The sequence below is a fragment of the Schistocerca serialis genome, chromosome 3 (genome assembly GCF_023864345.2).
Source record: "Schistocerca serialis cubense isolate TAMUIC-IGC-003099 chromosome 3, iqSchSeri2.2, whole genome shotgun sequence".
Classification (NCBI taxonomy): domain Eukaryota; kingdom Metazoa; phylum Arthropoda; class Insecta; order Orthoptera; family Acrididae; genus Schistocerca; species Schistocerca serialis.
Window position 1 is genome coordinate 883,019,450 of NC_064640.1, and position 25,080 is coordinate 883,044,529.

Below are 25,080 nucleotides of genomic sequence, written 5' to 3' on the forward strand. Positions count from 1 at the left end.
TGTGTTGTACGTAAAATAAATTCACACTGCTTTGAATGAAAATGTGACTATATACAGTCGGGAACTCTTGTTAGTGTGTAGTGATATGGTAAAGCACTTGGTAAGGAGAGCCAGTGAGGAATGGTAAAGGCAGAAAGATATTTCAGAGGAAATAACCAATTCATAAATAAAAAGAAAACTATATGCACAAAATTTTGAACAAACGGAACTAGAAAAACAGAGGATTTTATTCTTAGCATGGAGGATGGAGGAATAGAAGTATCTGAGACACTTACTTCAGAAGTGAGTGTGATGACTGAGTGGCCCCAGGATGGTACTGTGTATCGAAACCAATAGCCAGAAGGCAAAATAGAAAATTGTTGCTAGAGAGTAAAAGAAACATTATTGACATGGAAAACCCATTTTGGCAAGATCTGCCCAAAAATAAGTTCAGACGTATTTCTGATGAAGAAAATGTCCTTTATTATTATTATTATTATTATTGTTGTTGTTGTTGTTGTTGTTGTTGTTTATTTGTTGAGGGCTATCTAGGACAATGTAAAGTCTTGTCGCACTGAGCCTGGCTTTTTTCTGAGTCCAGATTTCCCTCATTCATTGTGAGTGGGCCTGCTTGTGCTCTTCTGTCCAAAGGACACCATGTCTTCTTTTCGGTTGCTTGGCTCTGGTTATTCCATTTGTCACTATCTTCTTTTGGAAAAGTATTCTGTCATCTTCGGGTTTGATATGTAGCATCTGGAGGTCTTCTTTGGGGTTTTTAAACCATGGCATCATAGTTTTTGGTTTTGAATCAAAAAAGAGAAATATATTTTTGATTAATCTACTTCCGTGACCATAAAATCGTACCCACCTTTTATGGATTGTGTCTGTAATTTTTTCTATGTCCTTTTTTAGTGGATACAAAAATATTACTTAAAGTGTACTATGGACTTATCTTCCCACATGTATTGTATTGTATACCAACATGGGGAGGTGCAGTGGATCACACACATTAAAAGAATTTTTAAACTCTGAAAAGAAGCCATAATATACATAAGGAAACTAACACTGCTGAGGTGCTGTGTAAATAAATTTAAAGGATTTAAAATATTAACTGTAGCTCTTTTGTACATAATGAGACAATTCTGCTTTAATGATAAACTGTGCAGCACCATTAGACAGACACTCTCATGAAGACAACACAATTACGACATTTGCAGCAAAAGGCTGAAAGTAACAGATAAAGACCTAATAAGCACAGGGAGCTTATTTTTTAACAGACTGCCACTAAGCATAAAGAGCATAAAAGAAATGACCACTTACATAAGCATTTTGAAGGATCACCTTATCCCCAGATGTTGGTGTAAGGTGAAGGAATCTTTGCAGCCAGATTCATAGACTAAATGTAAAATAAAAACTTGTCACATTCTCTGGGTTCTGGTCAATTAGTATTGTTTTTGTAAATTGGGAAGAACTTTTTGTTTCTGTACAAAATAGTATGCTGTGACATAACCACATTAAGGCATGGGAAGAATCTGTTTTGTGTAAGAATATCACTGTTGCAGAGGTACTTTTATTATATAGTATACTAAAATTCTTACTGCCATAGAATTAAAAAAAAAAAAAATCATATGATGTGAATGATGTAGTGCAGTGAGCCTGAAGATTTTTAATTATGCATATTTAATATTATTCTGCATATGTTGTAAATTTGTCATAATATTTAATTATTTTGCCAATGTAAAAGTATGTTCTGGTTTCTGTCTTTGTATGTCACTCGAAACATATCTGTTGTATGATGGCCATCCAATAAGCAAGTTTCCCAATTTTATTTCTCTGCAAAATAAACTGTACCTATGACCTGAGGATTGGAAGTTTGACTGGTACGTGCTGACAATGCTCACTCTGTCTTACAAGTACATTGCGTTTTTTCACAGCATTCGCTGTTGATGTGTCTCAGGAGTTGACTTTTATCTATGGGGGAGGCAGTATGAGTTCACCTGGTTTGATGTCAGTGGGTATAGTTTGTGGAAGTGTGTAAAGATGTGCACAATGAACAGCACATAGGGATGCCCTCTACTGTGACATGTAATGATGCCATTATAGCGATCACAGTATTATGGAGGAAGATTGTCGCATTACCTCTGGGGCTTACAATTGTATGTGCTCATTCATTGCACAGATACTGACAGACCATTTTCACTACTGAAAAGTCTGTACAAGATGGGTGTGACATTGCTGAGTGATATCCACAAGCAGCAATGGACAGGTTTGGCCCGAATGTTTCTGGAAATGCGTCAGAGGGTGGGAGAGTTGCTCGTCAAATGGTTTGTTACTGGGGATAAGACGTTGATCCACGGTCTGACTTCTGAGACAAAATGTCCGGGTGTGGTGTGGAAGAAATGTGGCGAAAGTGTCCCAAAATGGGCAAAGGTCACACATTTGGCAGGAAAAGTTATGGCAATAACACAATGAATGCAGAGGAATCTAAGATGTCATCAAAACAAAATGCCCTGGACTTTTGTCGGGCTAAGTTGTTTTCCTTCATGACAATGCGTAGCCTCATCTACCTCAAATGACCCAAGTTGAGATCAGAAGATTCAACTGGGAAGTGTTCCTGCATCCTCAATATTCACCAGATCTTGCCCCCAAGCAATTTCACATGTGTTCACACAACTCAAGCACTTCAGCTGATGATGAAGTCCCATCAACAGTGAACAGCTGGTTACGAGCACAGGATTTGACCTGGTACAGCACTGGTTAGGAAAAAAATTGTCATGTTACCAAAAATGTTTGGAAAAACATGACTATGTAGAAAAGTAACAGCAGCATTGTACAATGCCAATAAAATCATTTCAGTATGATAAATTGTGTGTAATGTTTTTTATATATAGAATAGGGAAACTTATTTATTGGACTTCATCCATACATATATTGGACAGCATTTATACAATGTAAACTGACTAAATGAAATGAAAGACAGAGCTACAATTGAAATGGTAGTGATACATTTCATTCTTTACCCATCACTATGACTATCCATGTGCAAGCTGTTGGTCTTGTACAATATAAATACTGTTTCCTCCATTTATTTGTCCAATTCTTTTTGCCCCAACAGTTGAGGTATTGAAAGGTTCTTACAGGCCACCACAATATAAAGATGACAAACTTTAATAAGGCAATAGGATACTTTTCTTCCATTGATCTGTGTATTATTGATCTCCACATACTTTTTGCAGCTACTTTAATCAAAAGCACAACTGCGAAATTTATAACATGAGACCTATTGTTGTGAATATATCGTACAACCATATGAAGGAAACTTTCTTAATGGATAAGGAATTGCACTAAATGTGTCAATATTGATCACAACAAATCACTTTTGTGAGCAAGACATGCTTACAGATGACCTTCTCAAACTGATTACATTGTACATGCCATGTTCTCCATTTAGAACGGGGATATTCCTATTTGTAAAATTAATAAAGTGAGCACTGTACATTATTAAGTAATGCTGGCCCAATACCCTTTGTTTCTCCCAGTAACAGATTAACAAATAGATCTGAAGTTTAAAAAAGGATAAACTAATAATTAAGTACTGAAATAGAATACCAATGATTGTAATGAGGATATCCTGGCAGCATGTGAAACCCATGGAATGTGGACAGAATCACTTAACAAAAGTAAATAAAGATTATTCTCCTGTAGAAAAGGAGAAATGACAATTTGTTTCATTATATAGTCAGGTTTGTTTGTTACCAATGTAGTCATGATAGATGAAAATTTCATTCACTGCTTAGAATGTATTATTGGGCAAGGTACCTCTCATTCTTTTAATACAAATTCTTATTTTTTAATTGACCCAATGATGCCATCAAACCTGCAGTACAGCTGAGCTATTCATTATAACAATGCATACAGCCTCAGACAACTTCAAACACAACTTCATTACCCATTGATTATTACTGACAAAGTTCAGCCCATTCAGTATAACTGTGATCATTGGTATGACAGAATCCAGTGTCTGATTTCAGAATCTGTCTCACCATGATGGTGTTAACCAACTGGTATCATTCCATGTCTCCAAGTGTACCTTCTTTCTAGCACTTCTGTATTTGCTAATTCCAGCTGAAGTTTTTTGCAGACCTCAAGAAGTCTTTCTCCTCTCTCATTCCTACTATTGAGCCCATATTCTCCTAGCTGCACACGTGTTTATGCAAGCAACTGACAGTGTTAGAGAACATTCTCCTGCCTACAGTTTTGTTTCCTTGTCCTTAGTTGTCTGATATATCTCTTATTTGAAATGGTGGCCAAACAACATTTGGCACAATAATGTTAAGGGAGGAACAATGAAAAATTTACTGATGATCAACTGCTAAATGCATCACAAGATAGTGATTATGAGTTCAGATGAAGGGAAACAGACTAGGAAAACTAAAATTTTGAAAATGCAGAAATTTGGCATAACGATGATGTGTCAGTGCAACTTTCAAGTATATTTTGTGACATTAAAGAATTGGAAGTATGTGCAATGACTGATGAAATTTATGATGATCAAGAACCTGCACTGGCACAAGCAAGCAAATGGAGTGAGATAAGAATCCACATGGTATGCAATAACTTCTGTTCACGAAAGAAAAAAAAAATTAAATTTATTCAAAGTAGGGAGGAATATATTAAGCCCAGTGCTTACAGAGGACATGATTCAGATTCTAGTTCGTGAAACAAATGGCAATGTAGTTAAATTATGGACGGGTTTAGAATTTGTGATAAGAAACCTGTAAGACTATATGAAACATACTTTCGTGGGAATTTTATTACAGACATGTGACTTGTAATTGGACAAATTTTAAGATTACTCTGAGAGATCTGCTGTTTGGAAAGAGAGGCATAGCAATGGGTATGAACACAGGCAGATATACCATTATTTTATACTCATTACATTTTGTTAAAATTCCACACTCAGCACATTCAAAATCAGATGATGAATTACACAAAGTATGATCTATACCAATTTATTTCAAGTGTATCAAGATGCGTATCTGTGAATGAATGAACAATTCTTTGATAGGGGAGCTTGTTATTTACACAACATATACAAAATGCATAAATGTTACAGGTAGATGCACATGCTGCACATTCTGGATGGGTGGTTTTTATAAATAAATTCATGACATGAGGAAAAATGCTTTGCATTTGCTGCAACAGATGCTGCGTGTTGGCCTTCGTATTGACATTGATAATTATTAAGAGCTTTGTGTTAAAAAAAAACTAATCTGAAAACTCACTGCAGTGGTATACCAAGGTAAAATTGGTGGCATACTCCTAGAGAAGTGTACCCAAAAAGTTAGGAATATTTACTGTGTTTGTGCGCACGCGCGCGCGCACACACACATATACTGGATGTTATTTGTAGTATTTATGTGAACAGAATACCATCTGCTTCATGTAATTAACATGTTACTTTTTAGTTTGCACTATCTGTATAATAAATACCCAGGACACTTGAAACCAGTTGATTATTTACAAAAGGTGCAACCTATTCTAAATTATTTCAGACAGTAGTAAAATGGTGCTGCATGCCTATAGAATAAAAATAATATGCCTACTTCCACCAATGGAGATCCAAGGTAGTATTACATGTGCGCCACACACACACACACACACACACACACACACACACACACACACACACACATTGTTCTATTGATCTGATTGACTTCATGTTTTCTTTATTGAAAGGTTAGTTACAGTATATTAACTGGCAATGGGAACGAGGGAGGAAAGAGTTTAGACTTATTTCTTCATGCAGATAATGATTATCTTACACAGCAGAGTCTGACTACAAACAAGGTTGTCACAACACTTTTGCAGTGACAGCAACTTTAGTAGCCTGACAATCTTTCCTCCCCCCCCCCCCCCCCCAAAAAAAAAAACATAACCAACTGATAGTAAAAATTTTAAAAATTTAAGGATGTAGAATCTGTGGTAGTGGGTGCTGTTCCAAATTCTTACGTATTTCATCTTAAATTTACTATAATTCACACGCATATTTCAAAAGCATTTAAAAATTATGGTAGTATGGCAGTGTGGGTCTCCCTCACTGTTCCCCTACACTGTCAAGAAGTATGGGATTTCATTCATTCAAAAATTACCTGTGCTAGTTCAGGTACCACAGGACACTTATAGGGTGTAATTCAAGGAGTAAACAATTACTCTAAATAAAAAAATATTTAAAAATCTTTATTTCCAATATGCTAGAGCACAGCCCAAACATTAAACAAGAATATAACTGTCGAATTATATTTCAACATGTACTACTTCCAACAATCAAACAATTCTTTCTCAACATTACATTAAAGAAGACATTTACAATTACAAATATTATAAACAAAAAGTTGCAGCTATACTGACATAACAGAACATTTACTCTACAATTTACAAGTATGTATATACTTCACCACTTAACTAAAAAACCAGTGTGCTAAACAACTTCTAAATTGATTTAAAATCAAATACTTTTGGGAAGTATTAAAAAAATAAGTATTTCCATACATAAAAATCTGAAAAAATAAGTCTCTCTGAATTACACCTCAAGATACAGCACTAATCGTCAGTAATGCTGGAGATCAAGTTCCACTTTCAGGATATTGCTATGTAAAAAAATTACTCTTAGATCTTGCATTTAATTATCACAAATTTCAATTTTATGCATTTGACTCAACACAACTGCACAATATTAGGTTTTAAATTCACAGTGATAAGTGAGATTGAACTGTTGTGTTAGAATTGGCAAAATCTGGCAACTGCAAGATAAATTTTAATGTAGTCCAGTCCGTCTTGTGGCACATTTGTCTTTTCAATCAATATCCATTAATATGACATGAGAAGCATCTCATGAAACATCACAGCACAAAAATTACAGCACTTTTAAGTACTTTACAATCAATATTTTTCAGTTTCACTGTTGGAACAGTGTCACTATAACTTTAAATAAATATCACTGCACATTACAGAATTTAATATAAATATTCAACACCTCTTTCATAACCAATATACACACATATACAGAATTTTACATCAGAATAATATGTAAGACAGAATAATAAAGGGAGTTGCTATATAATACACTATACAGTTATGTATGAAATTTTTACGGGTTTGTTCTCAATGCAATGAGTTGTGGCAAAAATCCAGCAGTACATCAAGATTTTACTAATTTCTTGTTCTCTCTCTGAGAACTGTTTATTTTATTGTAAGTGTAAATACTGTTAATGCCTAGGCAAATTCTGAGGAAAGAATCATTTTATGTCAAATGTTCTTTTGAGATACCATACACATTTCAAGTAATTGGTATTCACATGGATGCTTTTCAGTAGACAACCATTTAAGTTGGGTTACTACACATTTCTCCACCATTCGAGTTCACTTATGCACACTGTTTCGCTGGCTGTATTTTCTGTGCTGTAACTGTTGGTAATGACTCAGCTGCAGAGGATGTACCAAAAAAAATGTAGCATTCCTATTTCAAAACCCAAACTATCACAGGCTACAACAAGAACATGAACATCTGTTTCACTGGTTGTGTTTGCTGTGATGGCAATTTGAGTCATGCAACACAATCATTGCTCATATGAAATATTGTAGTACTGCAAACAATTTAATTTGTCCATTCTAGCTGGGTCATTACCAACAGTTACAGCACAGAAAACACAACTAGTGAAACAAAATGTGCAAAAGCAAACTCAAATTGTGGAGGGCAGCATAGTGATGAAACCAGAATACATGTTTCACTTTTTAATTGTACTAACGTTAAAATTACAAAGGTTTCAATGCCACACTACTGCAGAGAAACCACGACAATTAAACAAAACACCAGGGGCACGTTAAGATATCAGCTTTTCTTGAAATTGTGTTGTCAAAAACAGTTATATCCTTTACAATCATTTATACTGGAAAACATGCCCCTCCTCCCCCCCCCCCCTCCTCCTCCTCCTGAAACACACATTTATATACAAAAATCAGTATAAAAGTCAATAAGAGGTTCTCTGGGCCATGAATTCACAGTTTAAGTACAAACAAAGTGTTTGAACTATGCACAGATGTTTTTCCATCTTCAGTGCAGTGTATTGCACTAATTAATATTAGGAATGCATTTAAGGCAAACTCTAATCATATTACTCTGAAAGACCTGTTCACAACAACAGACTGCAATTTGAGGCCTGGGGATGTAGCTTGCCACATGGAGTGGTTTGATTACAAACTGTGCGAATTGATTCTTTTGTTTATTGTGAGTTCAGAATAATTTACCCTATTGTCTTCTCAGGACCAATAGCATTAATTACACATTCACATCGTATCCGAGTGTCCCTAAACTCAGGCCATTGTCCTGATAAAGAAGTTCTAAGAATAACAAGAACGAATTTATGAGCTTTTGTTTTATGAGCGGTTTTAGTTTGTGTGTTTGAATTCTGAATAAGTTAAGAAACATTCTCCACTCTGAAGCAGATAAAAGGTTTAATTTACTGTTATCAAGCAGTATAATGGGAATATTTATTCGAGCTAAATTTAAAATCTAAATCATTAAAGTGAACAATAGAAACTGGTTTGATTAGAAGGACGCACAGAACTCAAAATTTTCTTTAAAATTTTTCACTAATTAAAAGTCAGACCATCAAGCTCTATATTCCATTAAAATAACAAAAATACCTTATTTAGCTCTGTTTATCCAAATATTCGACAATACATTTCACAAACAAGTCAAATTAATATGCAGTTTTTAAATACCATAAATGATCATCTTACAGCCCTACAATTAGCTTGTGAAGAAAACAGCCTAGTTCCAAGATTTGCCAATACACATGCCAGTTTGTGTTATTTCGTAATCTGATTTGAATGGCCTAACCCAAAGAATTTTTTCACCTACACTTTATGTTTGTCTGTGCATTACAACTTTCACACCCTGTTAGCTTACTGTGCTTTATTTAGCAGTGGTTTTCGTATTTTCTACCCTGGCACATGTGCCACACTGCCTCTCTTTAGAGTTCACTGAGTTAAGGTAGCAGTTTGTCAACCTCCCCCTCTCCCCCCGCCCCCCAACCCAAACACACACACACACACACACACACACACACACACACACACACACACACACACACACACACACTTGACAGCAGATACAGAATTACAGGACACTTGAACAATGGCATACAAGAAATTTACAAACTGACACTGCAGATCAGTTTGACTGCCCACGCTGTCATGTACTTCAGTGATATGCCGAGTATAGCCCTAGATACTCATGTAATGTACCTTAAGATAATAGTCCAACAGTACTTTATTTCAATAAATAAGTGACTAAGTATTTCTTTCTCCTGATCTTTGCGGTCTTCTACAAGAAGGGCATAAGTCTCATTGGCCCAGTAAATCCCGTATTAAATATCTAAAGGTGCTGGGTTCAATCCCCAGTTGCTCCTGCATTTTTCCTGTCACTTCTTGCACCTCTGCAAAGATTTATTAATGTGAAGAGCGGCAAACTGCACTGTGGTCTGGAGTCCACGTGGAAATGTAGGTCACCTTATAAATGGCAGGGTCACTAAGTTCAGAGATTGGAGGAAGACAAAGACAAACCACCTCCAATGGAACTAATTCTAGGAAAGCACAGCAGTGTATTCATATTTTTTTTTACAGTTACTTCATACAAAAAATAAGGTTAGAGTTTAATACCTCATTGATGACAAGTTTATTAGACACACTGCACTTGCTCAGAATGGACAATGATGGTGAAGGAAACCAGCCACATATATATGTTTGACAAATGTGCCACTTATTTTTGCAGGGTTATTTCCTATTACACTGCTGGTATTTCTCTCAGAGATCATACGCTCTTCTAGATATGTTTTGTGTGCATATATATATATATATATATATATACTTTGTTACATTTTCACACACTGAGCACATATATTGTGTGATCTCTCAGTCTTTATGTTGATGTTTCAAACAAAGTTATATTTTTGTTAAGTTTTATGTAGTGAATGTAATACCACTTTACCACTACAACTACAATGGTGATGGCGAACATGTAAAAGTAAAGTAGTAAGTGTTTATACTAAGAACATACACATGACAATTTTTAACATCTACTGGGTATACCTCCTGATCTGTTTACAATTCCAATGGTTCTGTATACTAAAATAAAGTAAATCATTCTTAAGTTTTAGGGCCAAATGACATTTCTTTAGACACCAAAGCAAAACATATAGATTTAAAAGACACGCACAAAGATCTTGCAGGGTAATATATATTAGCCTACAATAAAGCTTCAAACAATGTGATATTTGACATGGTAATTCTTTGACTCAGCAAAAGTAAGCTTGTGCGCAAACGAACAGGGAAAGGTGTGATAATTTAAAATGCTACACAGACATGTGCAATGCTAAGTGTTGCATAACAGCCTTGATAACTTACCAAAAGAGACATTGTGTTTCACTAGGTATGGTCATATTCATCACAAGTGACTTATTACACAAACATATTGGAAGGTGAAAAGTCTTAATCCCAAACAGTGACCACTACTGGTCACCCAGCTTACTATGATGACAACTCTCTTTGCTGTTATGCTTGAAGTACTTTCCCATGACTGCAGCACCATCTTTCTCTTTATAACACGATCTTCAGCAACTTAGTTTCTGAATCATTTTCATTAACCAATCTCACATGTAGAATACTGACCATCATGTCAACTGTCTAGTGTCACATTTTCACAGTCTCACACATCCATCAATTACAATGACTGCCTGTTGATACTATGAATTTCAGAATCAAGTGGCGTGTCCCGAGTTTGACATTCTCCAACATTTAGCCTATACATAGCCATTTCTGTTATACCATGGTAGTGGACAAATGCTGCAGCTATGACCAATACGTGGAAGATCTGATGAGACTGAAACTGAAAGACAAATATCTGACTTACTACCTATTCTAAGGAACAAGGATTAGTTCACAAGATTATATTACCCCCATATTGCAAGTTTATAATACAACTAAAATCTGTCTATTACACTCTCACAGTTATTTTTAATCAGAAAAATTAAACTTTTTGCATAAATGAAGAAACATCAATATTTAATTATCAAGGAAACTATAGCATGCAGTTGCTTGATCTGAAAACAATTTTTAATAACAGCAGTTTTAAAGTTGCATTTCCGTATAATGGAGATGGCACAGAGAAACTCAAGCTCTGAAGCTCTCAGTCTTAGATGCACATTTTTACACCAAAGATTGTAGCTGAAATCTCAAATTTTGTCAAGCATGTCGTAAAAATCTTCCAACTGAATTTCATTGCTGAAATTGATATCTAATGCTAACATCACACACTGGCAATAACAGAGAGAACTCAAAAATACAGTGCTTTGAAAAATAACTTAAAGACTATCTTATAAAACTTATATTGATATAGTACAAGCTTCCTTTAAATTTCAAGTAAGTATTGTTGGCAATACACTCCATTATATTTTTTTTTGCACATGTTGGAGCAACATTTTTCACTGACAAACTAAAAATTGATGTTTTTCAACTCTTGCCACTTTTCTTTCTGGAGTGAAATATGTACAGTTCAGAAATCTGACTGTCATCCTATTCAGTTTACAGAGTCCCATTATGCTCTACTTAATGAAAGCATCAATCATCCTAAGGCAGTATTTAGTCAAGCAGTAACTGTCTAGCCACAGAATATATCCCCTTGCTTGCTTTTGTATTTTATAAATAATATTCTGATTGGAATAAGAGCTGTACTTTAGTATTTTACAGATCAAAATCTGTAAATTCTGTTACACCGTTTAGACAACAAGTATTGACGTAAGATTTATTACTGATTCAGCATTGACAGCGAACATTAAAATACTATGAACAGCATTTAAGACACTGTCCCATATTTAAAATCAGCATAAAAATGAAGACCAATGCAAATACAAAGCAGTTGCCCCATGGTGCATGAATTTCACTACAGGAGACAGCTTTTAATGGTCACTTTTCTGGTGTTTTCAGTCAGTCATGAGGCTCCAAATGCATGTAGGGCACATCACCAGTTGGGAGTGCATTTGCAGCATAGGAATATAGGAATGATTGAAAATGCCAGCAAAGCAACCATTAACAGCTGTCCACTGTAGTGGACACTAGGCACCAAGCAGATAATCATTCTCAAATTTATAGTAGTAAGAATGGCTTTTTTGAAACTTTAGTGAAGAACAGCAGAGAAGTCAGCTGACAGATAACCTCACGAATAAAATGACAAAAAGGTAATGTGAAGAACAGGACAATATAACAAAAAATAGTTTATAATTTTCTGTATACAGCTGTCTATTCAAAATATTAAGCTCTTAAATCATTCTATAAAGGACACAAGCAAACTCAAATCTAATCTGACAGGAACAAATATTCAAATGTGGCATGGCACATATTTTTCTCAATTTCAATCATCTTAAACCTGTATACAGTTAAGAAACATTAGACCAATGGTTCCCAACCTGACGATTATGATTATGTCTTGATGGGTAAAATGAAAAGAGAGAGAGAGAGAGAGAGAGAGAGAGAGAGAGAGAGAGAGAGAGAGAGAGAGAGAGAGAGTGTGTGTGTGTGTGTGTGTGTGTGTGTGTGTGTGTGTGTGTGTGTGTGGGGGGGGGGGGGGGGGGGGGGGAGACTGTTACAGTTTTGTTGCGAAATTAAATTGTCTTAAATGATAAATATCCCAACCTCATTAGTCTAACTTCATTAGAAGCAACAACTGTGGTAACCCAAGATTTAATTGCTGGGCAGTCAAAGTGGGACAGTGCACCAGAATATGGGCCACTGTCAACCGGGTGCCACACCGACACTCAGGCAGGTCTTCATGGCAGGAGGTAACCGTGGCTCACCCAAGAGTGGCCAATGCAGAGCTGGCAGAGGACAACTGATTCCCTGCGAGAGGCCCCCGTGGAAGACCACACATTCATAAGCTCCTTAATGACACGCAGTTTGTTGCATGTACTGTTATGCCATGTCTCCCAAAGCCGAAAAACCCTATGGTGTAAGTCGGGCATCTCTGAACCTGACCTGCATTCTATCTCCAGAAGCAGTTTCCACGTAGCCTGTCAGCAAGTTTGTTGCCTGGGATGCCGATGTGTCCTGGGGTCCACATAAACACCACTGAATGACAGGACCGGTCCAGGGCATAGATGGACTCTTGGATGGGCACTAGCAAAGGATGGCGAGGGTAGCACTGGCCGATAACTTGTAGGCTGCTCAAGGAGTCAGTACATAGAAGAAACGTTTCCCCGGGACATGAATGGAAATACTGCAGTGCACGACAGATAGCCACCAGCCCTGCAGTACATACACTGCAGCCATCGGGCAAGGAATGCTGTTCAAAATGGCTTCTGTGGACGTAGGCGAAGCCAACATGACCATCAGCCATCGAGCCGTCAGTATAAATCACTTCAGAGCCCCGGAAAACGTCAAGAATCAAGAGGAAATGACAGCGGAGAGCAGCAGGAGTAACTGAGTCCTTAGGGTCATGTGAAAGGTCCAGACGAATCTGCAGCCTAAGTGTACACCATGGAGGTGTAGGCGAATGGACCTGGATGGGAGGTAGTAAAGGGAAGGACTCCAGTTCAGACAGAAGGGATTGCTCTTGAACTGCAATCGTTAGCCCTGACCTGGGCAACTGATGCAGCAGATGAACTGCCACGGGTGGAAAAAAAAACGGTAATTTGGATGTTCAGGACAACTACGAATGTTTGCAACGTAACTGGCGAGCAGTTGTGCATGTCGGATCTGCAATGGAGGACTCCAGACTCGTTCTAAAAGCTCCCGTTGGTAGGCGAACACCACAATGGTGCACTGGGTAGAGTACACGCAACACTGAGGGCACCGCCGAATCATAAATCAGACTCCCATAGTGAAGGCAGGATTGAACAAGGGTTTTGTAGAGCTGCAGCAGAGTAGAGCGATCTGCACCCCAGTTGGTGTTGCTCTGGCAGCAGAGGGCATTGAGGTGATGCAAGCACTTCTGCATAAGCTGACAAAGGTGAGGTAGCCAATTCAATCGCGAATTGAAAACCAGTCCTAAGAATCGATATGTCTCCACTACCGTGAGTGGACCATCATGAAGGTAAAGTTCTGGTTCCAGTTTAATGGTACGATGCCGACAGAAGTGCACGACACACGACTTAGCAGCCAAACATTGGAAGGTGTGGGTGAGAGCCCATGACTGCGCCTTGTGGATGGTTCCCTGTAGGCGATGCTCAGCAACACCAGTGCTTGTGGAGCAGTATGAAATGCAGAAGTCATCTGCATACAGAGAGGGTGCAATGGACGGCCCTACAGCTGCTGCTAGATCGTTAATGGCCACTAAAAATAGAGAAACTCAATACAGAGCACTGGAATCCCATTCTCCTGGATATGGGGGGGAACTATAAGAGGCACCAACTTGGACACGGAAAGTACGGAGCGACAGGCAATTCTGGATAAAAATCTGAAGTGGGCCTCCGAGACCCCACTCATATAATGTGGCAAGGATATGATGTAGCTAGGTGGTGTCATACGCTTTGCATAGATAAAAAAAAGACAGCAACAAGGTGTTGCCGTCTGGAAAAGGCTGCTCGGCTAGCAGACTAGAGGGATACAAGGTTATCAGTGGTAGAGCACCCCTGGCAGAAGCCACCCTGACATGGAGCCAGTATGCCACATGACTCCAGGACCCAACCCAACTGCCGACACACATGTTCCAGCAGCATACAAACAACGTTGTGAGGCTGATGGGCCGTTAGCTATTCACATCAAATGAGCTTTTGCTGGGTTTGAACACCGAAACGATGGTACTCTCCTGCCACTGCGATGGAAAGATGCCATCGCACCAGATCCGCTTGAAGATGACAAGGAGAGGGTGCTTGTAGGTAGATGAGAAATGTTTAATCATCTGACTGTGGATCCGACCCAGCCCAGGAGCTGTGTCGGGGCAATGTGCAAGTGCACTGAGAAGCTCCCACTCTGTAAATGGGGCGTTGTAGGGTTCATTGTGGCATGTGGTGAACGAGAGGAGTTCCCATCCGCCGTTTGTGGGTGCGAAAGGCTGGGGGGGTAGTTCTCCGACGCAGAGGATCGAGCATAGTGCTCAGCAGAGTGCTCGGAAATCACATTTGCATCGGTACATTGCACGCCGCTGATGGTAACGCCAGGGACACCTGTTGGTGTCTGGTACCCAAAAAGACGTCTGATCTTCGTCCAGACTTGGGAAGGTGATGTATGGCACCCAATGGTTGACACGTACTTCTCCAAACACTCCTGTTTCCATCACTTTATAAGCTGGCGTACATGGTCTAGGAGCTGCTTAAAGGCTATCAGATGTCCTAGGGAAGGGTGTCGTTTATGTTGCTGTAGAGCTCGCCAACACACTGTAATTGCCTCAGCGACTTCCAGTGACCACCAAGGGAGTCTTTTGCCAGGGGCACCCTAAAGAGCGAGGGAACGCATTTTTTGCCATAGAAACGATTGTGGTAGTCACCTGCTCAACCATCACATCAATGTTACCATGTCGCACAGAGTCAATGGTGACATCAGAGGTGAAAGTTTCGAAGTCTGCCTTGTTTAGGGCCCATCTGGGTAGGCGTTCGTGGGTCTGACACCGGGACAGTGACAGGAAGTGGTCAATACCACACAGGTCGTAATGTGCTCTCCAGTGGATAGATGGGAGAAGTTCTGGGCTGCAAATTGATGAATGAGTAACTACCATGAGCCACCATGAAATGTGTGGTGGGCCCAGTATTTAAGAGGCAGAGGAATTGCGACAGTAAAGTTTCGAAATCTCTGCCTTGGCCAGTAAACATGGTGCTACCCCACAAGGCGTTATGGGCATTAAAATCTCCCAGAAGTAGGAAAGGTTTAGTGAGTTGATCAATCCGTGCAGCTAATACATTGAGGGATACTGCACCATCTGGAGGAAGATATAAACTGCAGACCGTTATTTCCCGTGTCGTCTATTCTGACAGCCACAGCTTCAAGAGGGGTTTGAAGGGGCACAGTCCACTACAGACTGACTTTAGGACATAAACGCAAACTCCGCCTGACACTATTATAGTTGCTACAGTTCCTGTAATATCCCTTATAGCTGCGGAAGACAGGTGTCCGCACTGCCGGGAACCAGGTTTCCTTGAGAGCAATACAGAAAGCAGGTGTAAAGTTAACAGTTGCCGTACCTCAGCCAAGCGGTGGAAAAAACTGCTGCAATTCCACTGGAGGATGACATCATCGTGAGACTGGGAAAGCATGGAACATTCAATGAGGCAGTTTACACCTCTGGGTCACCTGCTGCCACTGAATGTTTGCCTGAGCAGTCTATGTCCATTGTGACTGAGGGTCCGACGAGATCCAGGTCCTCAGTGGATGCCAGAATCTCCACCCCATCCTCAGACGCAGAGCTTGGAAGTTCCTTGTTCTTAGGGGTCTTCTTTTTTCGATTTCTCGCACTGTTGCTTGGGTTTCCCTGGCTAGGAGGACTTCACTGAATCAGTGTGCAGGACTGAGGATGAGTGTGAAGCCCTACAACCAGCTGCTTTTGGGCTCTTCAGCCACTGGCAGCTGTCATCTTTCCCACTAGCAGAAACCTGGGAAGAGAGTGACCCAAAGGGCACCTTCCTAGTGAGAGGAGCCAAAGAAGCCTTATGCTTCTCTGGCTCAGATGTGTGGACTGAAATTCCTGATGGTTTGGGGGGGGGGGGGGGGGTTGTTGCTCCCGAAGTAGATGGGGCGAGAGCAACAAGGAGGGAAGTGCCCCCCACCATCAAGAGAGCAGGTGTAGTCTCCCGGTTCTGAGAGGCAACAGGAATTCGAGGAACTGATGGGGCGAGAACTGTTCTCGTAGTGGAGGTGTATGAGGTGGTCATACCCACAGGATGTAGGTGCCCAAATTTCCTCTCATCCTCAGTGTAGGTCAGTCAGTCCAGAGTCTTATATTCCATCATTTTCCTCTCTTTCTCTAAAATCCAGCTGTCTGGTGAGCAAGGTGAATGATTCTCTCCACAGTTGACACAGATGGGAGGCAGGGTGCATGGAGTATTGGGATGTGATGGACGTCCACAATCTCGACAGGTGGGGCGAAGTACAGCGGGAAGATATATGGCCGAACTTCCAGCACTTAAAGCACCGCATTGGGGGAGGGATATATGGCTTGATGTCACAGTGGTAAACCATCACCTTGACCTTCTCGGGCCATGTGTCACCCTCTAAGGCAAAGATGAAGGCACCGGTGGCACCTTTGTTACCCTCGGACCCCGATGGATGCGCCGGACGAAATGAACACCTCACTGCTCTATATTGGCGTGCAGCTCATCATCGGACTGCAGAAGGACCATATTTAAGCTCCTATGAGGTGTGATGGTAACAGAAACATCTCCCAACTTGCCACAAGCGAGTAATGCCCATGACTGGGCAGAGGATGCAGTTTTTATCAAAGCCAACCCAGAGCGCATTTTGGACAAGCCTTCCACCTCCCCAAATTTGTCCTCCAAATGTTCCACAAAAAACTGAGATTTCATTGACAAGAAAGATTCCCCATCAACTCTCGTACATGTGAGGTACCAGGATGAATAAGCTTCACTGCCATCCTTGGCCTGGCGTTCCTCCCATGATGTAGTGAGGGAGGGGAACAACTTGGGCACCTACTCCTCAGCATATGTGGAGAGTTAACGGCGCAGCCACCAGCAGAGTGATCCCTGTGGTGTCAGGGGCTACAACCAACAGGATAAATGGCGGCCTGACCACAACGGACTGGCTACCTTGCTGGATATGAGGTACAAAGAAGTCGGCACAGAAAATGACACTGCATAGTGGGTGGACGGAAACACACCCAGAAAGGTATCCTCGCTAAAGAGGTGTAGGATGAGTGGGATTGCAATGCCATGACGAAAAAGTGGGCTACAGATCTCAATGCACGATGGACACGATGCACCACGGAAGGCGCTCTTCCCCAACTGACTCGCTCTTCAGGAAAATTTTGAAAAATGGAGGTCAAACCCTACAGGGACCATAACATGAAGACAGAAACGTATGAGACTCCTTTTAGTCGCCTCTTACAACAGACAGCAATACCTCGGGCCTATTCTTACCTCCGGACCCGCTGGGGGATGGAATTAGAAATGACAACCAACCTCAGCAGGGGCTTGTTTGCTGCAGCACGCTGATTACTGGCTCTACTAAGTTCAACTCATGCACTGTTTTTTTTCATTAGTGACATGTAACAAGAATGCATTGTCAGTGCCTTTGTCTGTAAGAAACTTAGCACAGCATGCAAACAGTTTCTGTGCACAGTGTACCATTGACTCTTTGAACCATACCTGCAGTATGGAGCACTAATGCAGGGAAACTGTAACATTGAAGAAATAAAAAGGGTTTTCACATTACAACAAAAACAGTCAGAATCATTAAGAAGAAATACTTCTTAAACATGCAGAAAGACTAGGCATCGTAACATTTTTCCGCCTTGCAAATATATAAAACTATACTACATATCTCACAAAATAGTGCGGAGTGGACTACAAATGCTAGTGTACACTCCCACAACACACAGAGGAAGAATGATATATGAAGTATACCCCACCGACTGACAATGCTTGAAAGAGGACCCCAACACTCAGGTATCAAATTACTAAGAAGTCTGTTTAAAAAACTGTGTGACAATGTACATGACACTAAGTTTTCAAAGAATTTAAAAGAGTATCTGGTGGAAAATGAATTTTACAGTGTTGAGTATTGTTCACATTAAATTTGTAAATTACAATCAAGGATGTTAGGATAATTAGAAAGTATGTGATAATGAGGGTTTTTATATTTTTGACAATGTCCTATATTACATGTACATTCACTGTACACCATGTAATCCTACAAGATCAAATAAAAAATTCAATTTCAATTCCATTTCCCATTTATAGTCGCTCTCAGCACCCACTGTGCCGAGTAGAATGCATGAGTAGTACCATGACAACTTATTTCGGATTGTTAGAGGAGAAATAGACCCAAGTGACAGAAATTTATCTGATTCAAGTGTCAACTATTTGGTAAGGAATTCTTAATTTACAGCACTGATGTTCATTTACTGTTGGACACGAATGCCTGTGTTGATAAGACAAAGTTGGCATGTAAGTTAGTTTGTTATTTGTAACTGTGATGTGTGTAAGCAGCAACCAAAAGATAAACATAAATGACCATTATAATCTAAATTTCCAGTTGGTACATTTCCTCTGACTTCCACTGATGCTGTTTGATTTAAATGTAATTAGTGTGTAAGTCATCTGGTTTTCCTGTCTACTCACTTCCCTCATGGTTGTGAGCTTGTCCCAAGCCACATTATCAAATTCTTTTTCAAGGTATATAAAACACAGATTTAGGTCTCTTCCCCTTTTCATAAACTGCCCCCTCAAAAACAAACACACACACACACACACACACACACACACACACACACACACACACACACACACACACACACACACACACACGTCCTATTGCATCTATTGTGCTTGCACTTTGTTTAAAACCAAATTGCTCTTCAGCTAGATTCTCATCCATTACTTTTTACAGTCTTAAAATAGTTTTTAACAACTTTGGCTGCTACATGTGAAATGAGGCTAATTTTCCCATGTTCAATGCATTTCTTGGTTCACTGTTTCTTTGTACTTGAATCAATGCTGTCAAAAGTTCTCTGGCCATTCAGCACTGTCATACTTCGTTATATATGCTCATTATTTCTTTTCCTCCTTGGTTCAAGCATTTTAGTACATCTCCTGGTATCATATCTATACATACTGCTTTACTATTTTTCACTGCTGCTATTGCACTCTTTACTTCTTTCCATTATGATTGTTGTTTCTTACTCATCATTCACAGAGTTCAAGGAGTCTGGTCCAAGAATTTTTAGTTTGCAGTATGTGTAAATCGTTCTTTTGAATAGTCTTCACATCTCTACAGAATATCGTCATGATCTTTGTATACTACATTTTTGTCCTTACTGAGAATTTCCATTGCAGCACTTGCTGGTGTTTTCTGAGCCCCTGTTGTAATCTACTCTGTGCACAGTAAAGTGTGTCTTCCCTTCCTCTCCTGTCAAAGGCACCATACCACTCTTTTTAGCCATTTTCCCTAGCGTGCTCTGTTTCTCTATACAGTTTGTTATTCAGCCTTTGGTACATGTTTCTTGCATATTAATTGTTCTTGTTTTAGGGTTACCTTATCTTCTCCACCTTCAAAGCAATTTCCTGTGCATTCGATGGCTGTTTTTGCCCTATTCCATTTACACTTTTCTGCCCTTCTTTGTCTTTTAACATGTTAGTAAGCTCAAGCAATAGCATTTCCGTAATTCTTTCTTTCCCAAGTGTTTTCTCTTTGTCCCACTTTTTCATGACAGTAGCCTTTTCCAGCTGTTTTCATTTTTATTTCTATTTCTGCCATAAGCAAACTGAGGTCACTAATATCTGCACCTGGTAGTGAGTGCGCCATTTCTGTAACTTTATTCTACCAATATAAAATCAATTTGGTTTCTATATTTATTCCCTAGTGATTTCCAGATGTCACTCCCTCCTGTGAGTTTTGAATCATGCATTTACCACTACCAGTTGTCTTTCCCTGCAGAAGTCCAGAAGCTTTTCACCTCTGTCATTCCTCACGAAGGCATTCCAATCACCCAGTACAATTTTGCAGTACCCTCTACTATCACCCATTACTTTATTATGCTGTATGTGTCCTCTATGAGCTGGTCTTCACATTCTGAAGATTGCATACAGACCTGGATAATTAATACATATTTTCTACTACTTTCTGATATACACCTATTGCATTGTCACTCGCAGTGTTTACATTTCCCACACAACAGACAATTCCTCTATCAAACACTCTTACTCCACGCATTCCTTTCACTTGTCCCCTTCAGTGGTACATTATGTATTCATTTGACTACAGTTCTCCAGGTCCATCTCATCTTTTCCCAGCAGTTTCTACCTAGTTCATATTTTTTGTCCTCTGTCTTTTTAAGGTTTTATAGTTTTCCTACTTTTACCAGTGATCTAACATTCCAGGTACAAACTCGTTTTGGAATTGTGCTTGCTTTCTAGTTGACCATTCTGGAGATCTTAAGTGGGAGACTATTTCACTTCTGGATATTTAACATGAGAGGATGTCACGTTTTGCACATAAAATGAAGACTACATTATACAAGGAAAATTATCTGCTGTGGTATTTACGGAAAAATCATTTTTCAGTAAACTGCTTGCTGGCAAGAATGGACAACTTGAAAATTTTTATCTGATGTTGCTCGAAGAGTTTCAACTTCTGTTTTATCTGAACTGCAAATAATGGACATAAATTGCACAGCTGCGCAATATCTTGCAAAGATAGTCTGGCAAGAACTTTGCACTTTCTGAGAACTGGAGATTCCTTTACTAGTTCGTAACTGTTCAATATATACAAAGTATACCAATGATTGTCATTGTGTATTAGTAGTAAACATCAGGTGCATTATATTATTGACTAATAATGTAACATTTTTGCAATATTCTTTTTTTCAAAAACGCATCATTTGCTTCCTGCTCTTAAGTGCTAATACTTTTGACAGATTTTTCTTCTTTCAGGGGCTACACCACGTGCAAAAGAAAAAACAAACAAAAACATACAAAGATGCTTTTCTGCAATGGGGTTTTACTATGGTAGTTGATAAAGCTAATGAAAAGCTCCAGAGTGTTTGGTGCAGTGAAGTTCAAAGAACAGTGAGCATGAAACCCAACAACTTAAAACAACTTTGAAAGAGTCATGCAGAGTTTGTTGGAAAAAGTGCACTGAATTCTTCAAACTCCAAGTAGCTGCACTGAAATGTTCACACATGGATTCATCTGGCAATTATTCCCAGTCTATACAGTAGCTGGTCCTTAAACTTCATACCAAATTGATCTTTGAATTTCTAAAACCAAGAAACATAATACACCAGAAGCAGCTCTCATCAAATCTTTTTTACTAGCTGTCAGTCAGCTAGGAAAACAAATGTGGAAAAGAAATAAGATTTCAATTTCTAACAACACAATTAGAAGGTGTATCGAGGACCAGAGTTTGGATATTTTGCACACAGCACTGTAGTTAGATGAATTGGCTGATGTATCTTGTTTCCAGATGCTTGATACGCAACAGACAACAACCTGAAAGCAGAATACTTGTCAGAATCACTAAGACAATACTACACGCAGTGACGGTGTTTTCCAATCGGTTAAGAATTTTGTTGAGAAAAATGAGATGTGCACACCAAACTTGGTAGGTGAATGTACAGACTTAACACCTTCCACACTCGGTGTTCACTCTGGATTCGATACACGGGTGAATGAAATTGCTCCAAATGCAATGTTCAGCCACTTGATTATAGATTATGATGCTCTGCAGGGAACACTTCTACCTGATTGTTTGAATGTTTGACAAGAAACATTTTTCTATGCAGTATATTTATTTATTTATGTATTTTCAGAATGGCACATCTCGCAGATTTCTCAGCAGAAATAAACAAGCATAACATCAGCTTGCAATGAAATTGTGTGAATATTCTGACAGCACAAAATGAAGTTGCCAATTTCCTTCACAGACTGGAGCTTTACCAGTGCAGGTCTGAAGGTAAAGACATTTTGCTGTTACCAGAACTGATAGTGATGCTTAACACTAATGGTGAAACTGCTCCTTGACACATGAAATACAGCAGCAATTATCAATAATAAATTGTATAAGTAACTATTTTCCTGAAGTGCAGAATCAACTAGTAAATGCCTGAGTTTTAAGAGCATTTTCAGTAAATGAAAGAAAATTTTCAGATAGTGAAGTTCAAGTCAATGCAAGATTTCTCAACTACATGAAGATGACATACTGGTAACAGATTTCTCTAAAACAGAACGAGTCAAATTTAGGATAAATAGTTGTAACAAGTATCCATTATAATAAAAAAAAAACCTTGGGAATAGTGATTCTTTTCACAGCGGCATATAGGTGTGAAAGTGGATTTGTGGCTATACTGGCAATGAAAACAGAAACAAGGAACTGACTGAACTCTGCACATAATTTCCAACGTGCTTTGGGCAATACCAAACTGAATATAAGACATTATTTAAGATAAGCAATACCAAGCATCTCACTGAATCATATACTTTCCTGTAATTAAAAAAATTTGTATGTTCAAACAACTCTAGTCTGAAAAGTAAATAATTGCATGGTGCAATTATGCAACCCAGCAGAATTTTCTCAACTTATTTAAAAATCAACAGGAACACAAGCTTTGTGGGGAAAAAGGTAACTTACTTCAATTTAGTCAATAACTGTCACTGAATACTTTATTAAATGATGATTTGCTTACCCAAATATCACATTTTCCTGGAAAGAATCTTTCTGGTACCCTCAGAGCATAAAACATAGCTCCCAAGATATATAAACATCCCATAAGTATCAACCACCCTAATGATGCTTGAGCAATTGCATTAAACCATCCTTCAGAGACAGCGTAATGGACAGCAGGAACAACTCCACTCAATCCAAAGCCCATAAATACACCTGTAACAATGGTGTTCTTTCCATAAATTACAGATTATCATCTAAAAAAATTCACGCACTTACAAATACATTTTAAAGGAACCCTAACATCAAGAAGGAAAAAGATGTCTATTCAAAAGTCTGATTTTTTTAAAAAAATATTCATCTTTCAAATCTGACTGCAGTACACTTACCTGCACGTAAAGATCTGTATTTAGGTTCACTAAATCTATCCCATAGGGATACTACAATGGATGTTACACCCAGCCCAATGACAACACTCAAGTAGATTAGTTTGGGCTGGAAATCACAGTAGAAGCCGTAATACAACCAGGGAACAAATGATCCCATTATTAGCATTGCAATGCCACAATAATCGAGCCTAGGTAGAGGGGGGAAAAAAAAAAACAATTAAGTAAAGTATATTTTCATTTCTTTATGACCAAAGAGTATCATAATTACCTAATATTTTTAAGGAATCAATGGTTTTGTTTCTAGGAATGTGCACCACGAACAAAATATTATACTTATAAAATCTAGGTTCTGTTGGATAGTTTCTTTCCTTAATTAAAGTCAGTGTTTTTGAACTTTTGTATTAAATTATTTTAATAACACAGACAAGTAGCAGCATTCTGTCAACTGATAATGTTAAAATGAAGTATGTACCTGGTTATCAGCATATACATACTTGCTAAATAGCTTCCCCACACACTCCGAGTGGCAGTGCACAGTATGAAATGCAGATGACATTCCAAGGCAGACTATAGCACCAGCAAAGTACGCAGCAAATACAAGTTTTTCTTGAAGCGGAACTTCCTCTGAAGGTCGCGTAAGAAAGTATGTGGCTACCCCAATAAATGCAACACAACCTGAAAGTACAAATACTGTGTAAAAACGAGTTTGTTCAATTCCATTTAAACTAAACAAAGTTATAATTCTAAATCAAATGCCACACTATAAAGACACTGTGTAAAGAAATTTTATAAAATGCGACAGTTATCTACCACAATCAAGGAACGCAATTGGATTAAGGATGTGTCCAAACTCCATGGACTTTCCCAGTCAGCTCTCCAATACAAATACAAATGAAGGTTTAGTGAAAATAGATTTTTTAAGGGGATTACCATTGTTATCCAACACTCACTGGAACGACTTTTTATCAGTTGTGCACTAAATTTTTGTTTTAAATTTTCCTCAATAGTTTTTGTTTAAACACAATGTACTGATTTTAGTCCACCAGCCTGAGGAAATGGAAGAGGGATACCGTATTGCACAAGTGTTCTTTCCATTAAGTATGCATCCACTATTTCTAGTTTTGATCTTATTATTGATGAGATCTACTTTCCAAGACAATACTGAATGACATCTTACATCCTGAGATCAATCTGAAGTTGATAATTTTAATGAATGAACAAATTCTGTTATGGGAATATGTTTTTATTAATATTATCAAAAAAGCAAGTAGAAAAGGAATGACAATTGTTAGGTTGGGTCTAATATCTTGTTGATTTTTTATATAAAATTTAT

General features: G+C 38.7%; 1 protein-coding gene across 2 annotated transcripts in view; it reads right to left on the bottom strand.

Annotated features, from left to right (window-relative positions):
* Positions 1-6,204: 6,204 nt before the first annotated feature.
* The window catches only part of LOC126471110 (adiponectin receptor protein), an 81,130-nt gene continuing 62,254 nt past the window's right edge, over positions 6,205-25,080 (bottom strand). For both annotated transcript variants that reach the window (XM_050099190.1, XM_050099191.1), the window contains exons 4-7: positions 24,242-24,422; positions 23,748-23,935; positions 23,381-23,574; positions 6,205-10,927 (exon numbers count right to left, since the gene is read on the bottom strand). In XM_050099190.1, coding sequence (XP_049955147.1) covers positions 10,763-10,927; positions 23,381-23,574; positions 23,748-23,935; positions 24,242-24,422 — 728 coding nt within the window. In that variant the 3' untranslated portion in view covers positions 6,205-10,762. The remainder of the gene's footprint in view (positions 10,928-23,380; positions 23,575-23,747; positions 23,936-24,241; positions 24,423-25,080) is intronic.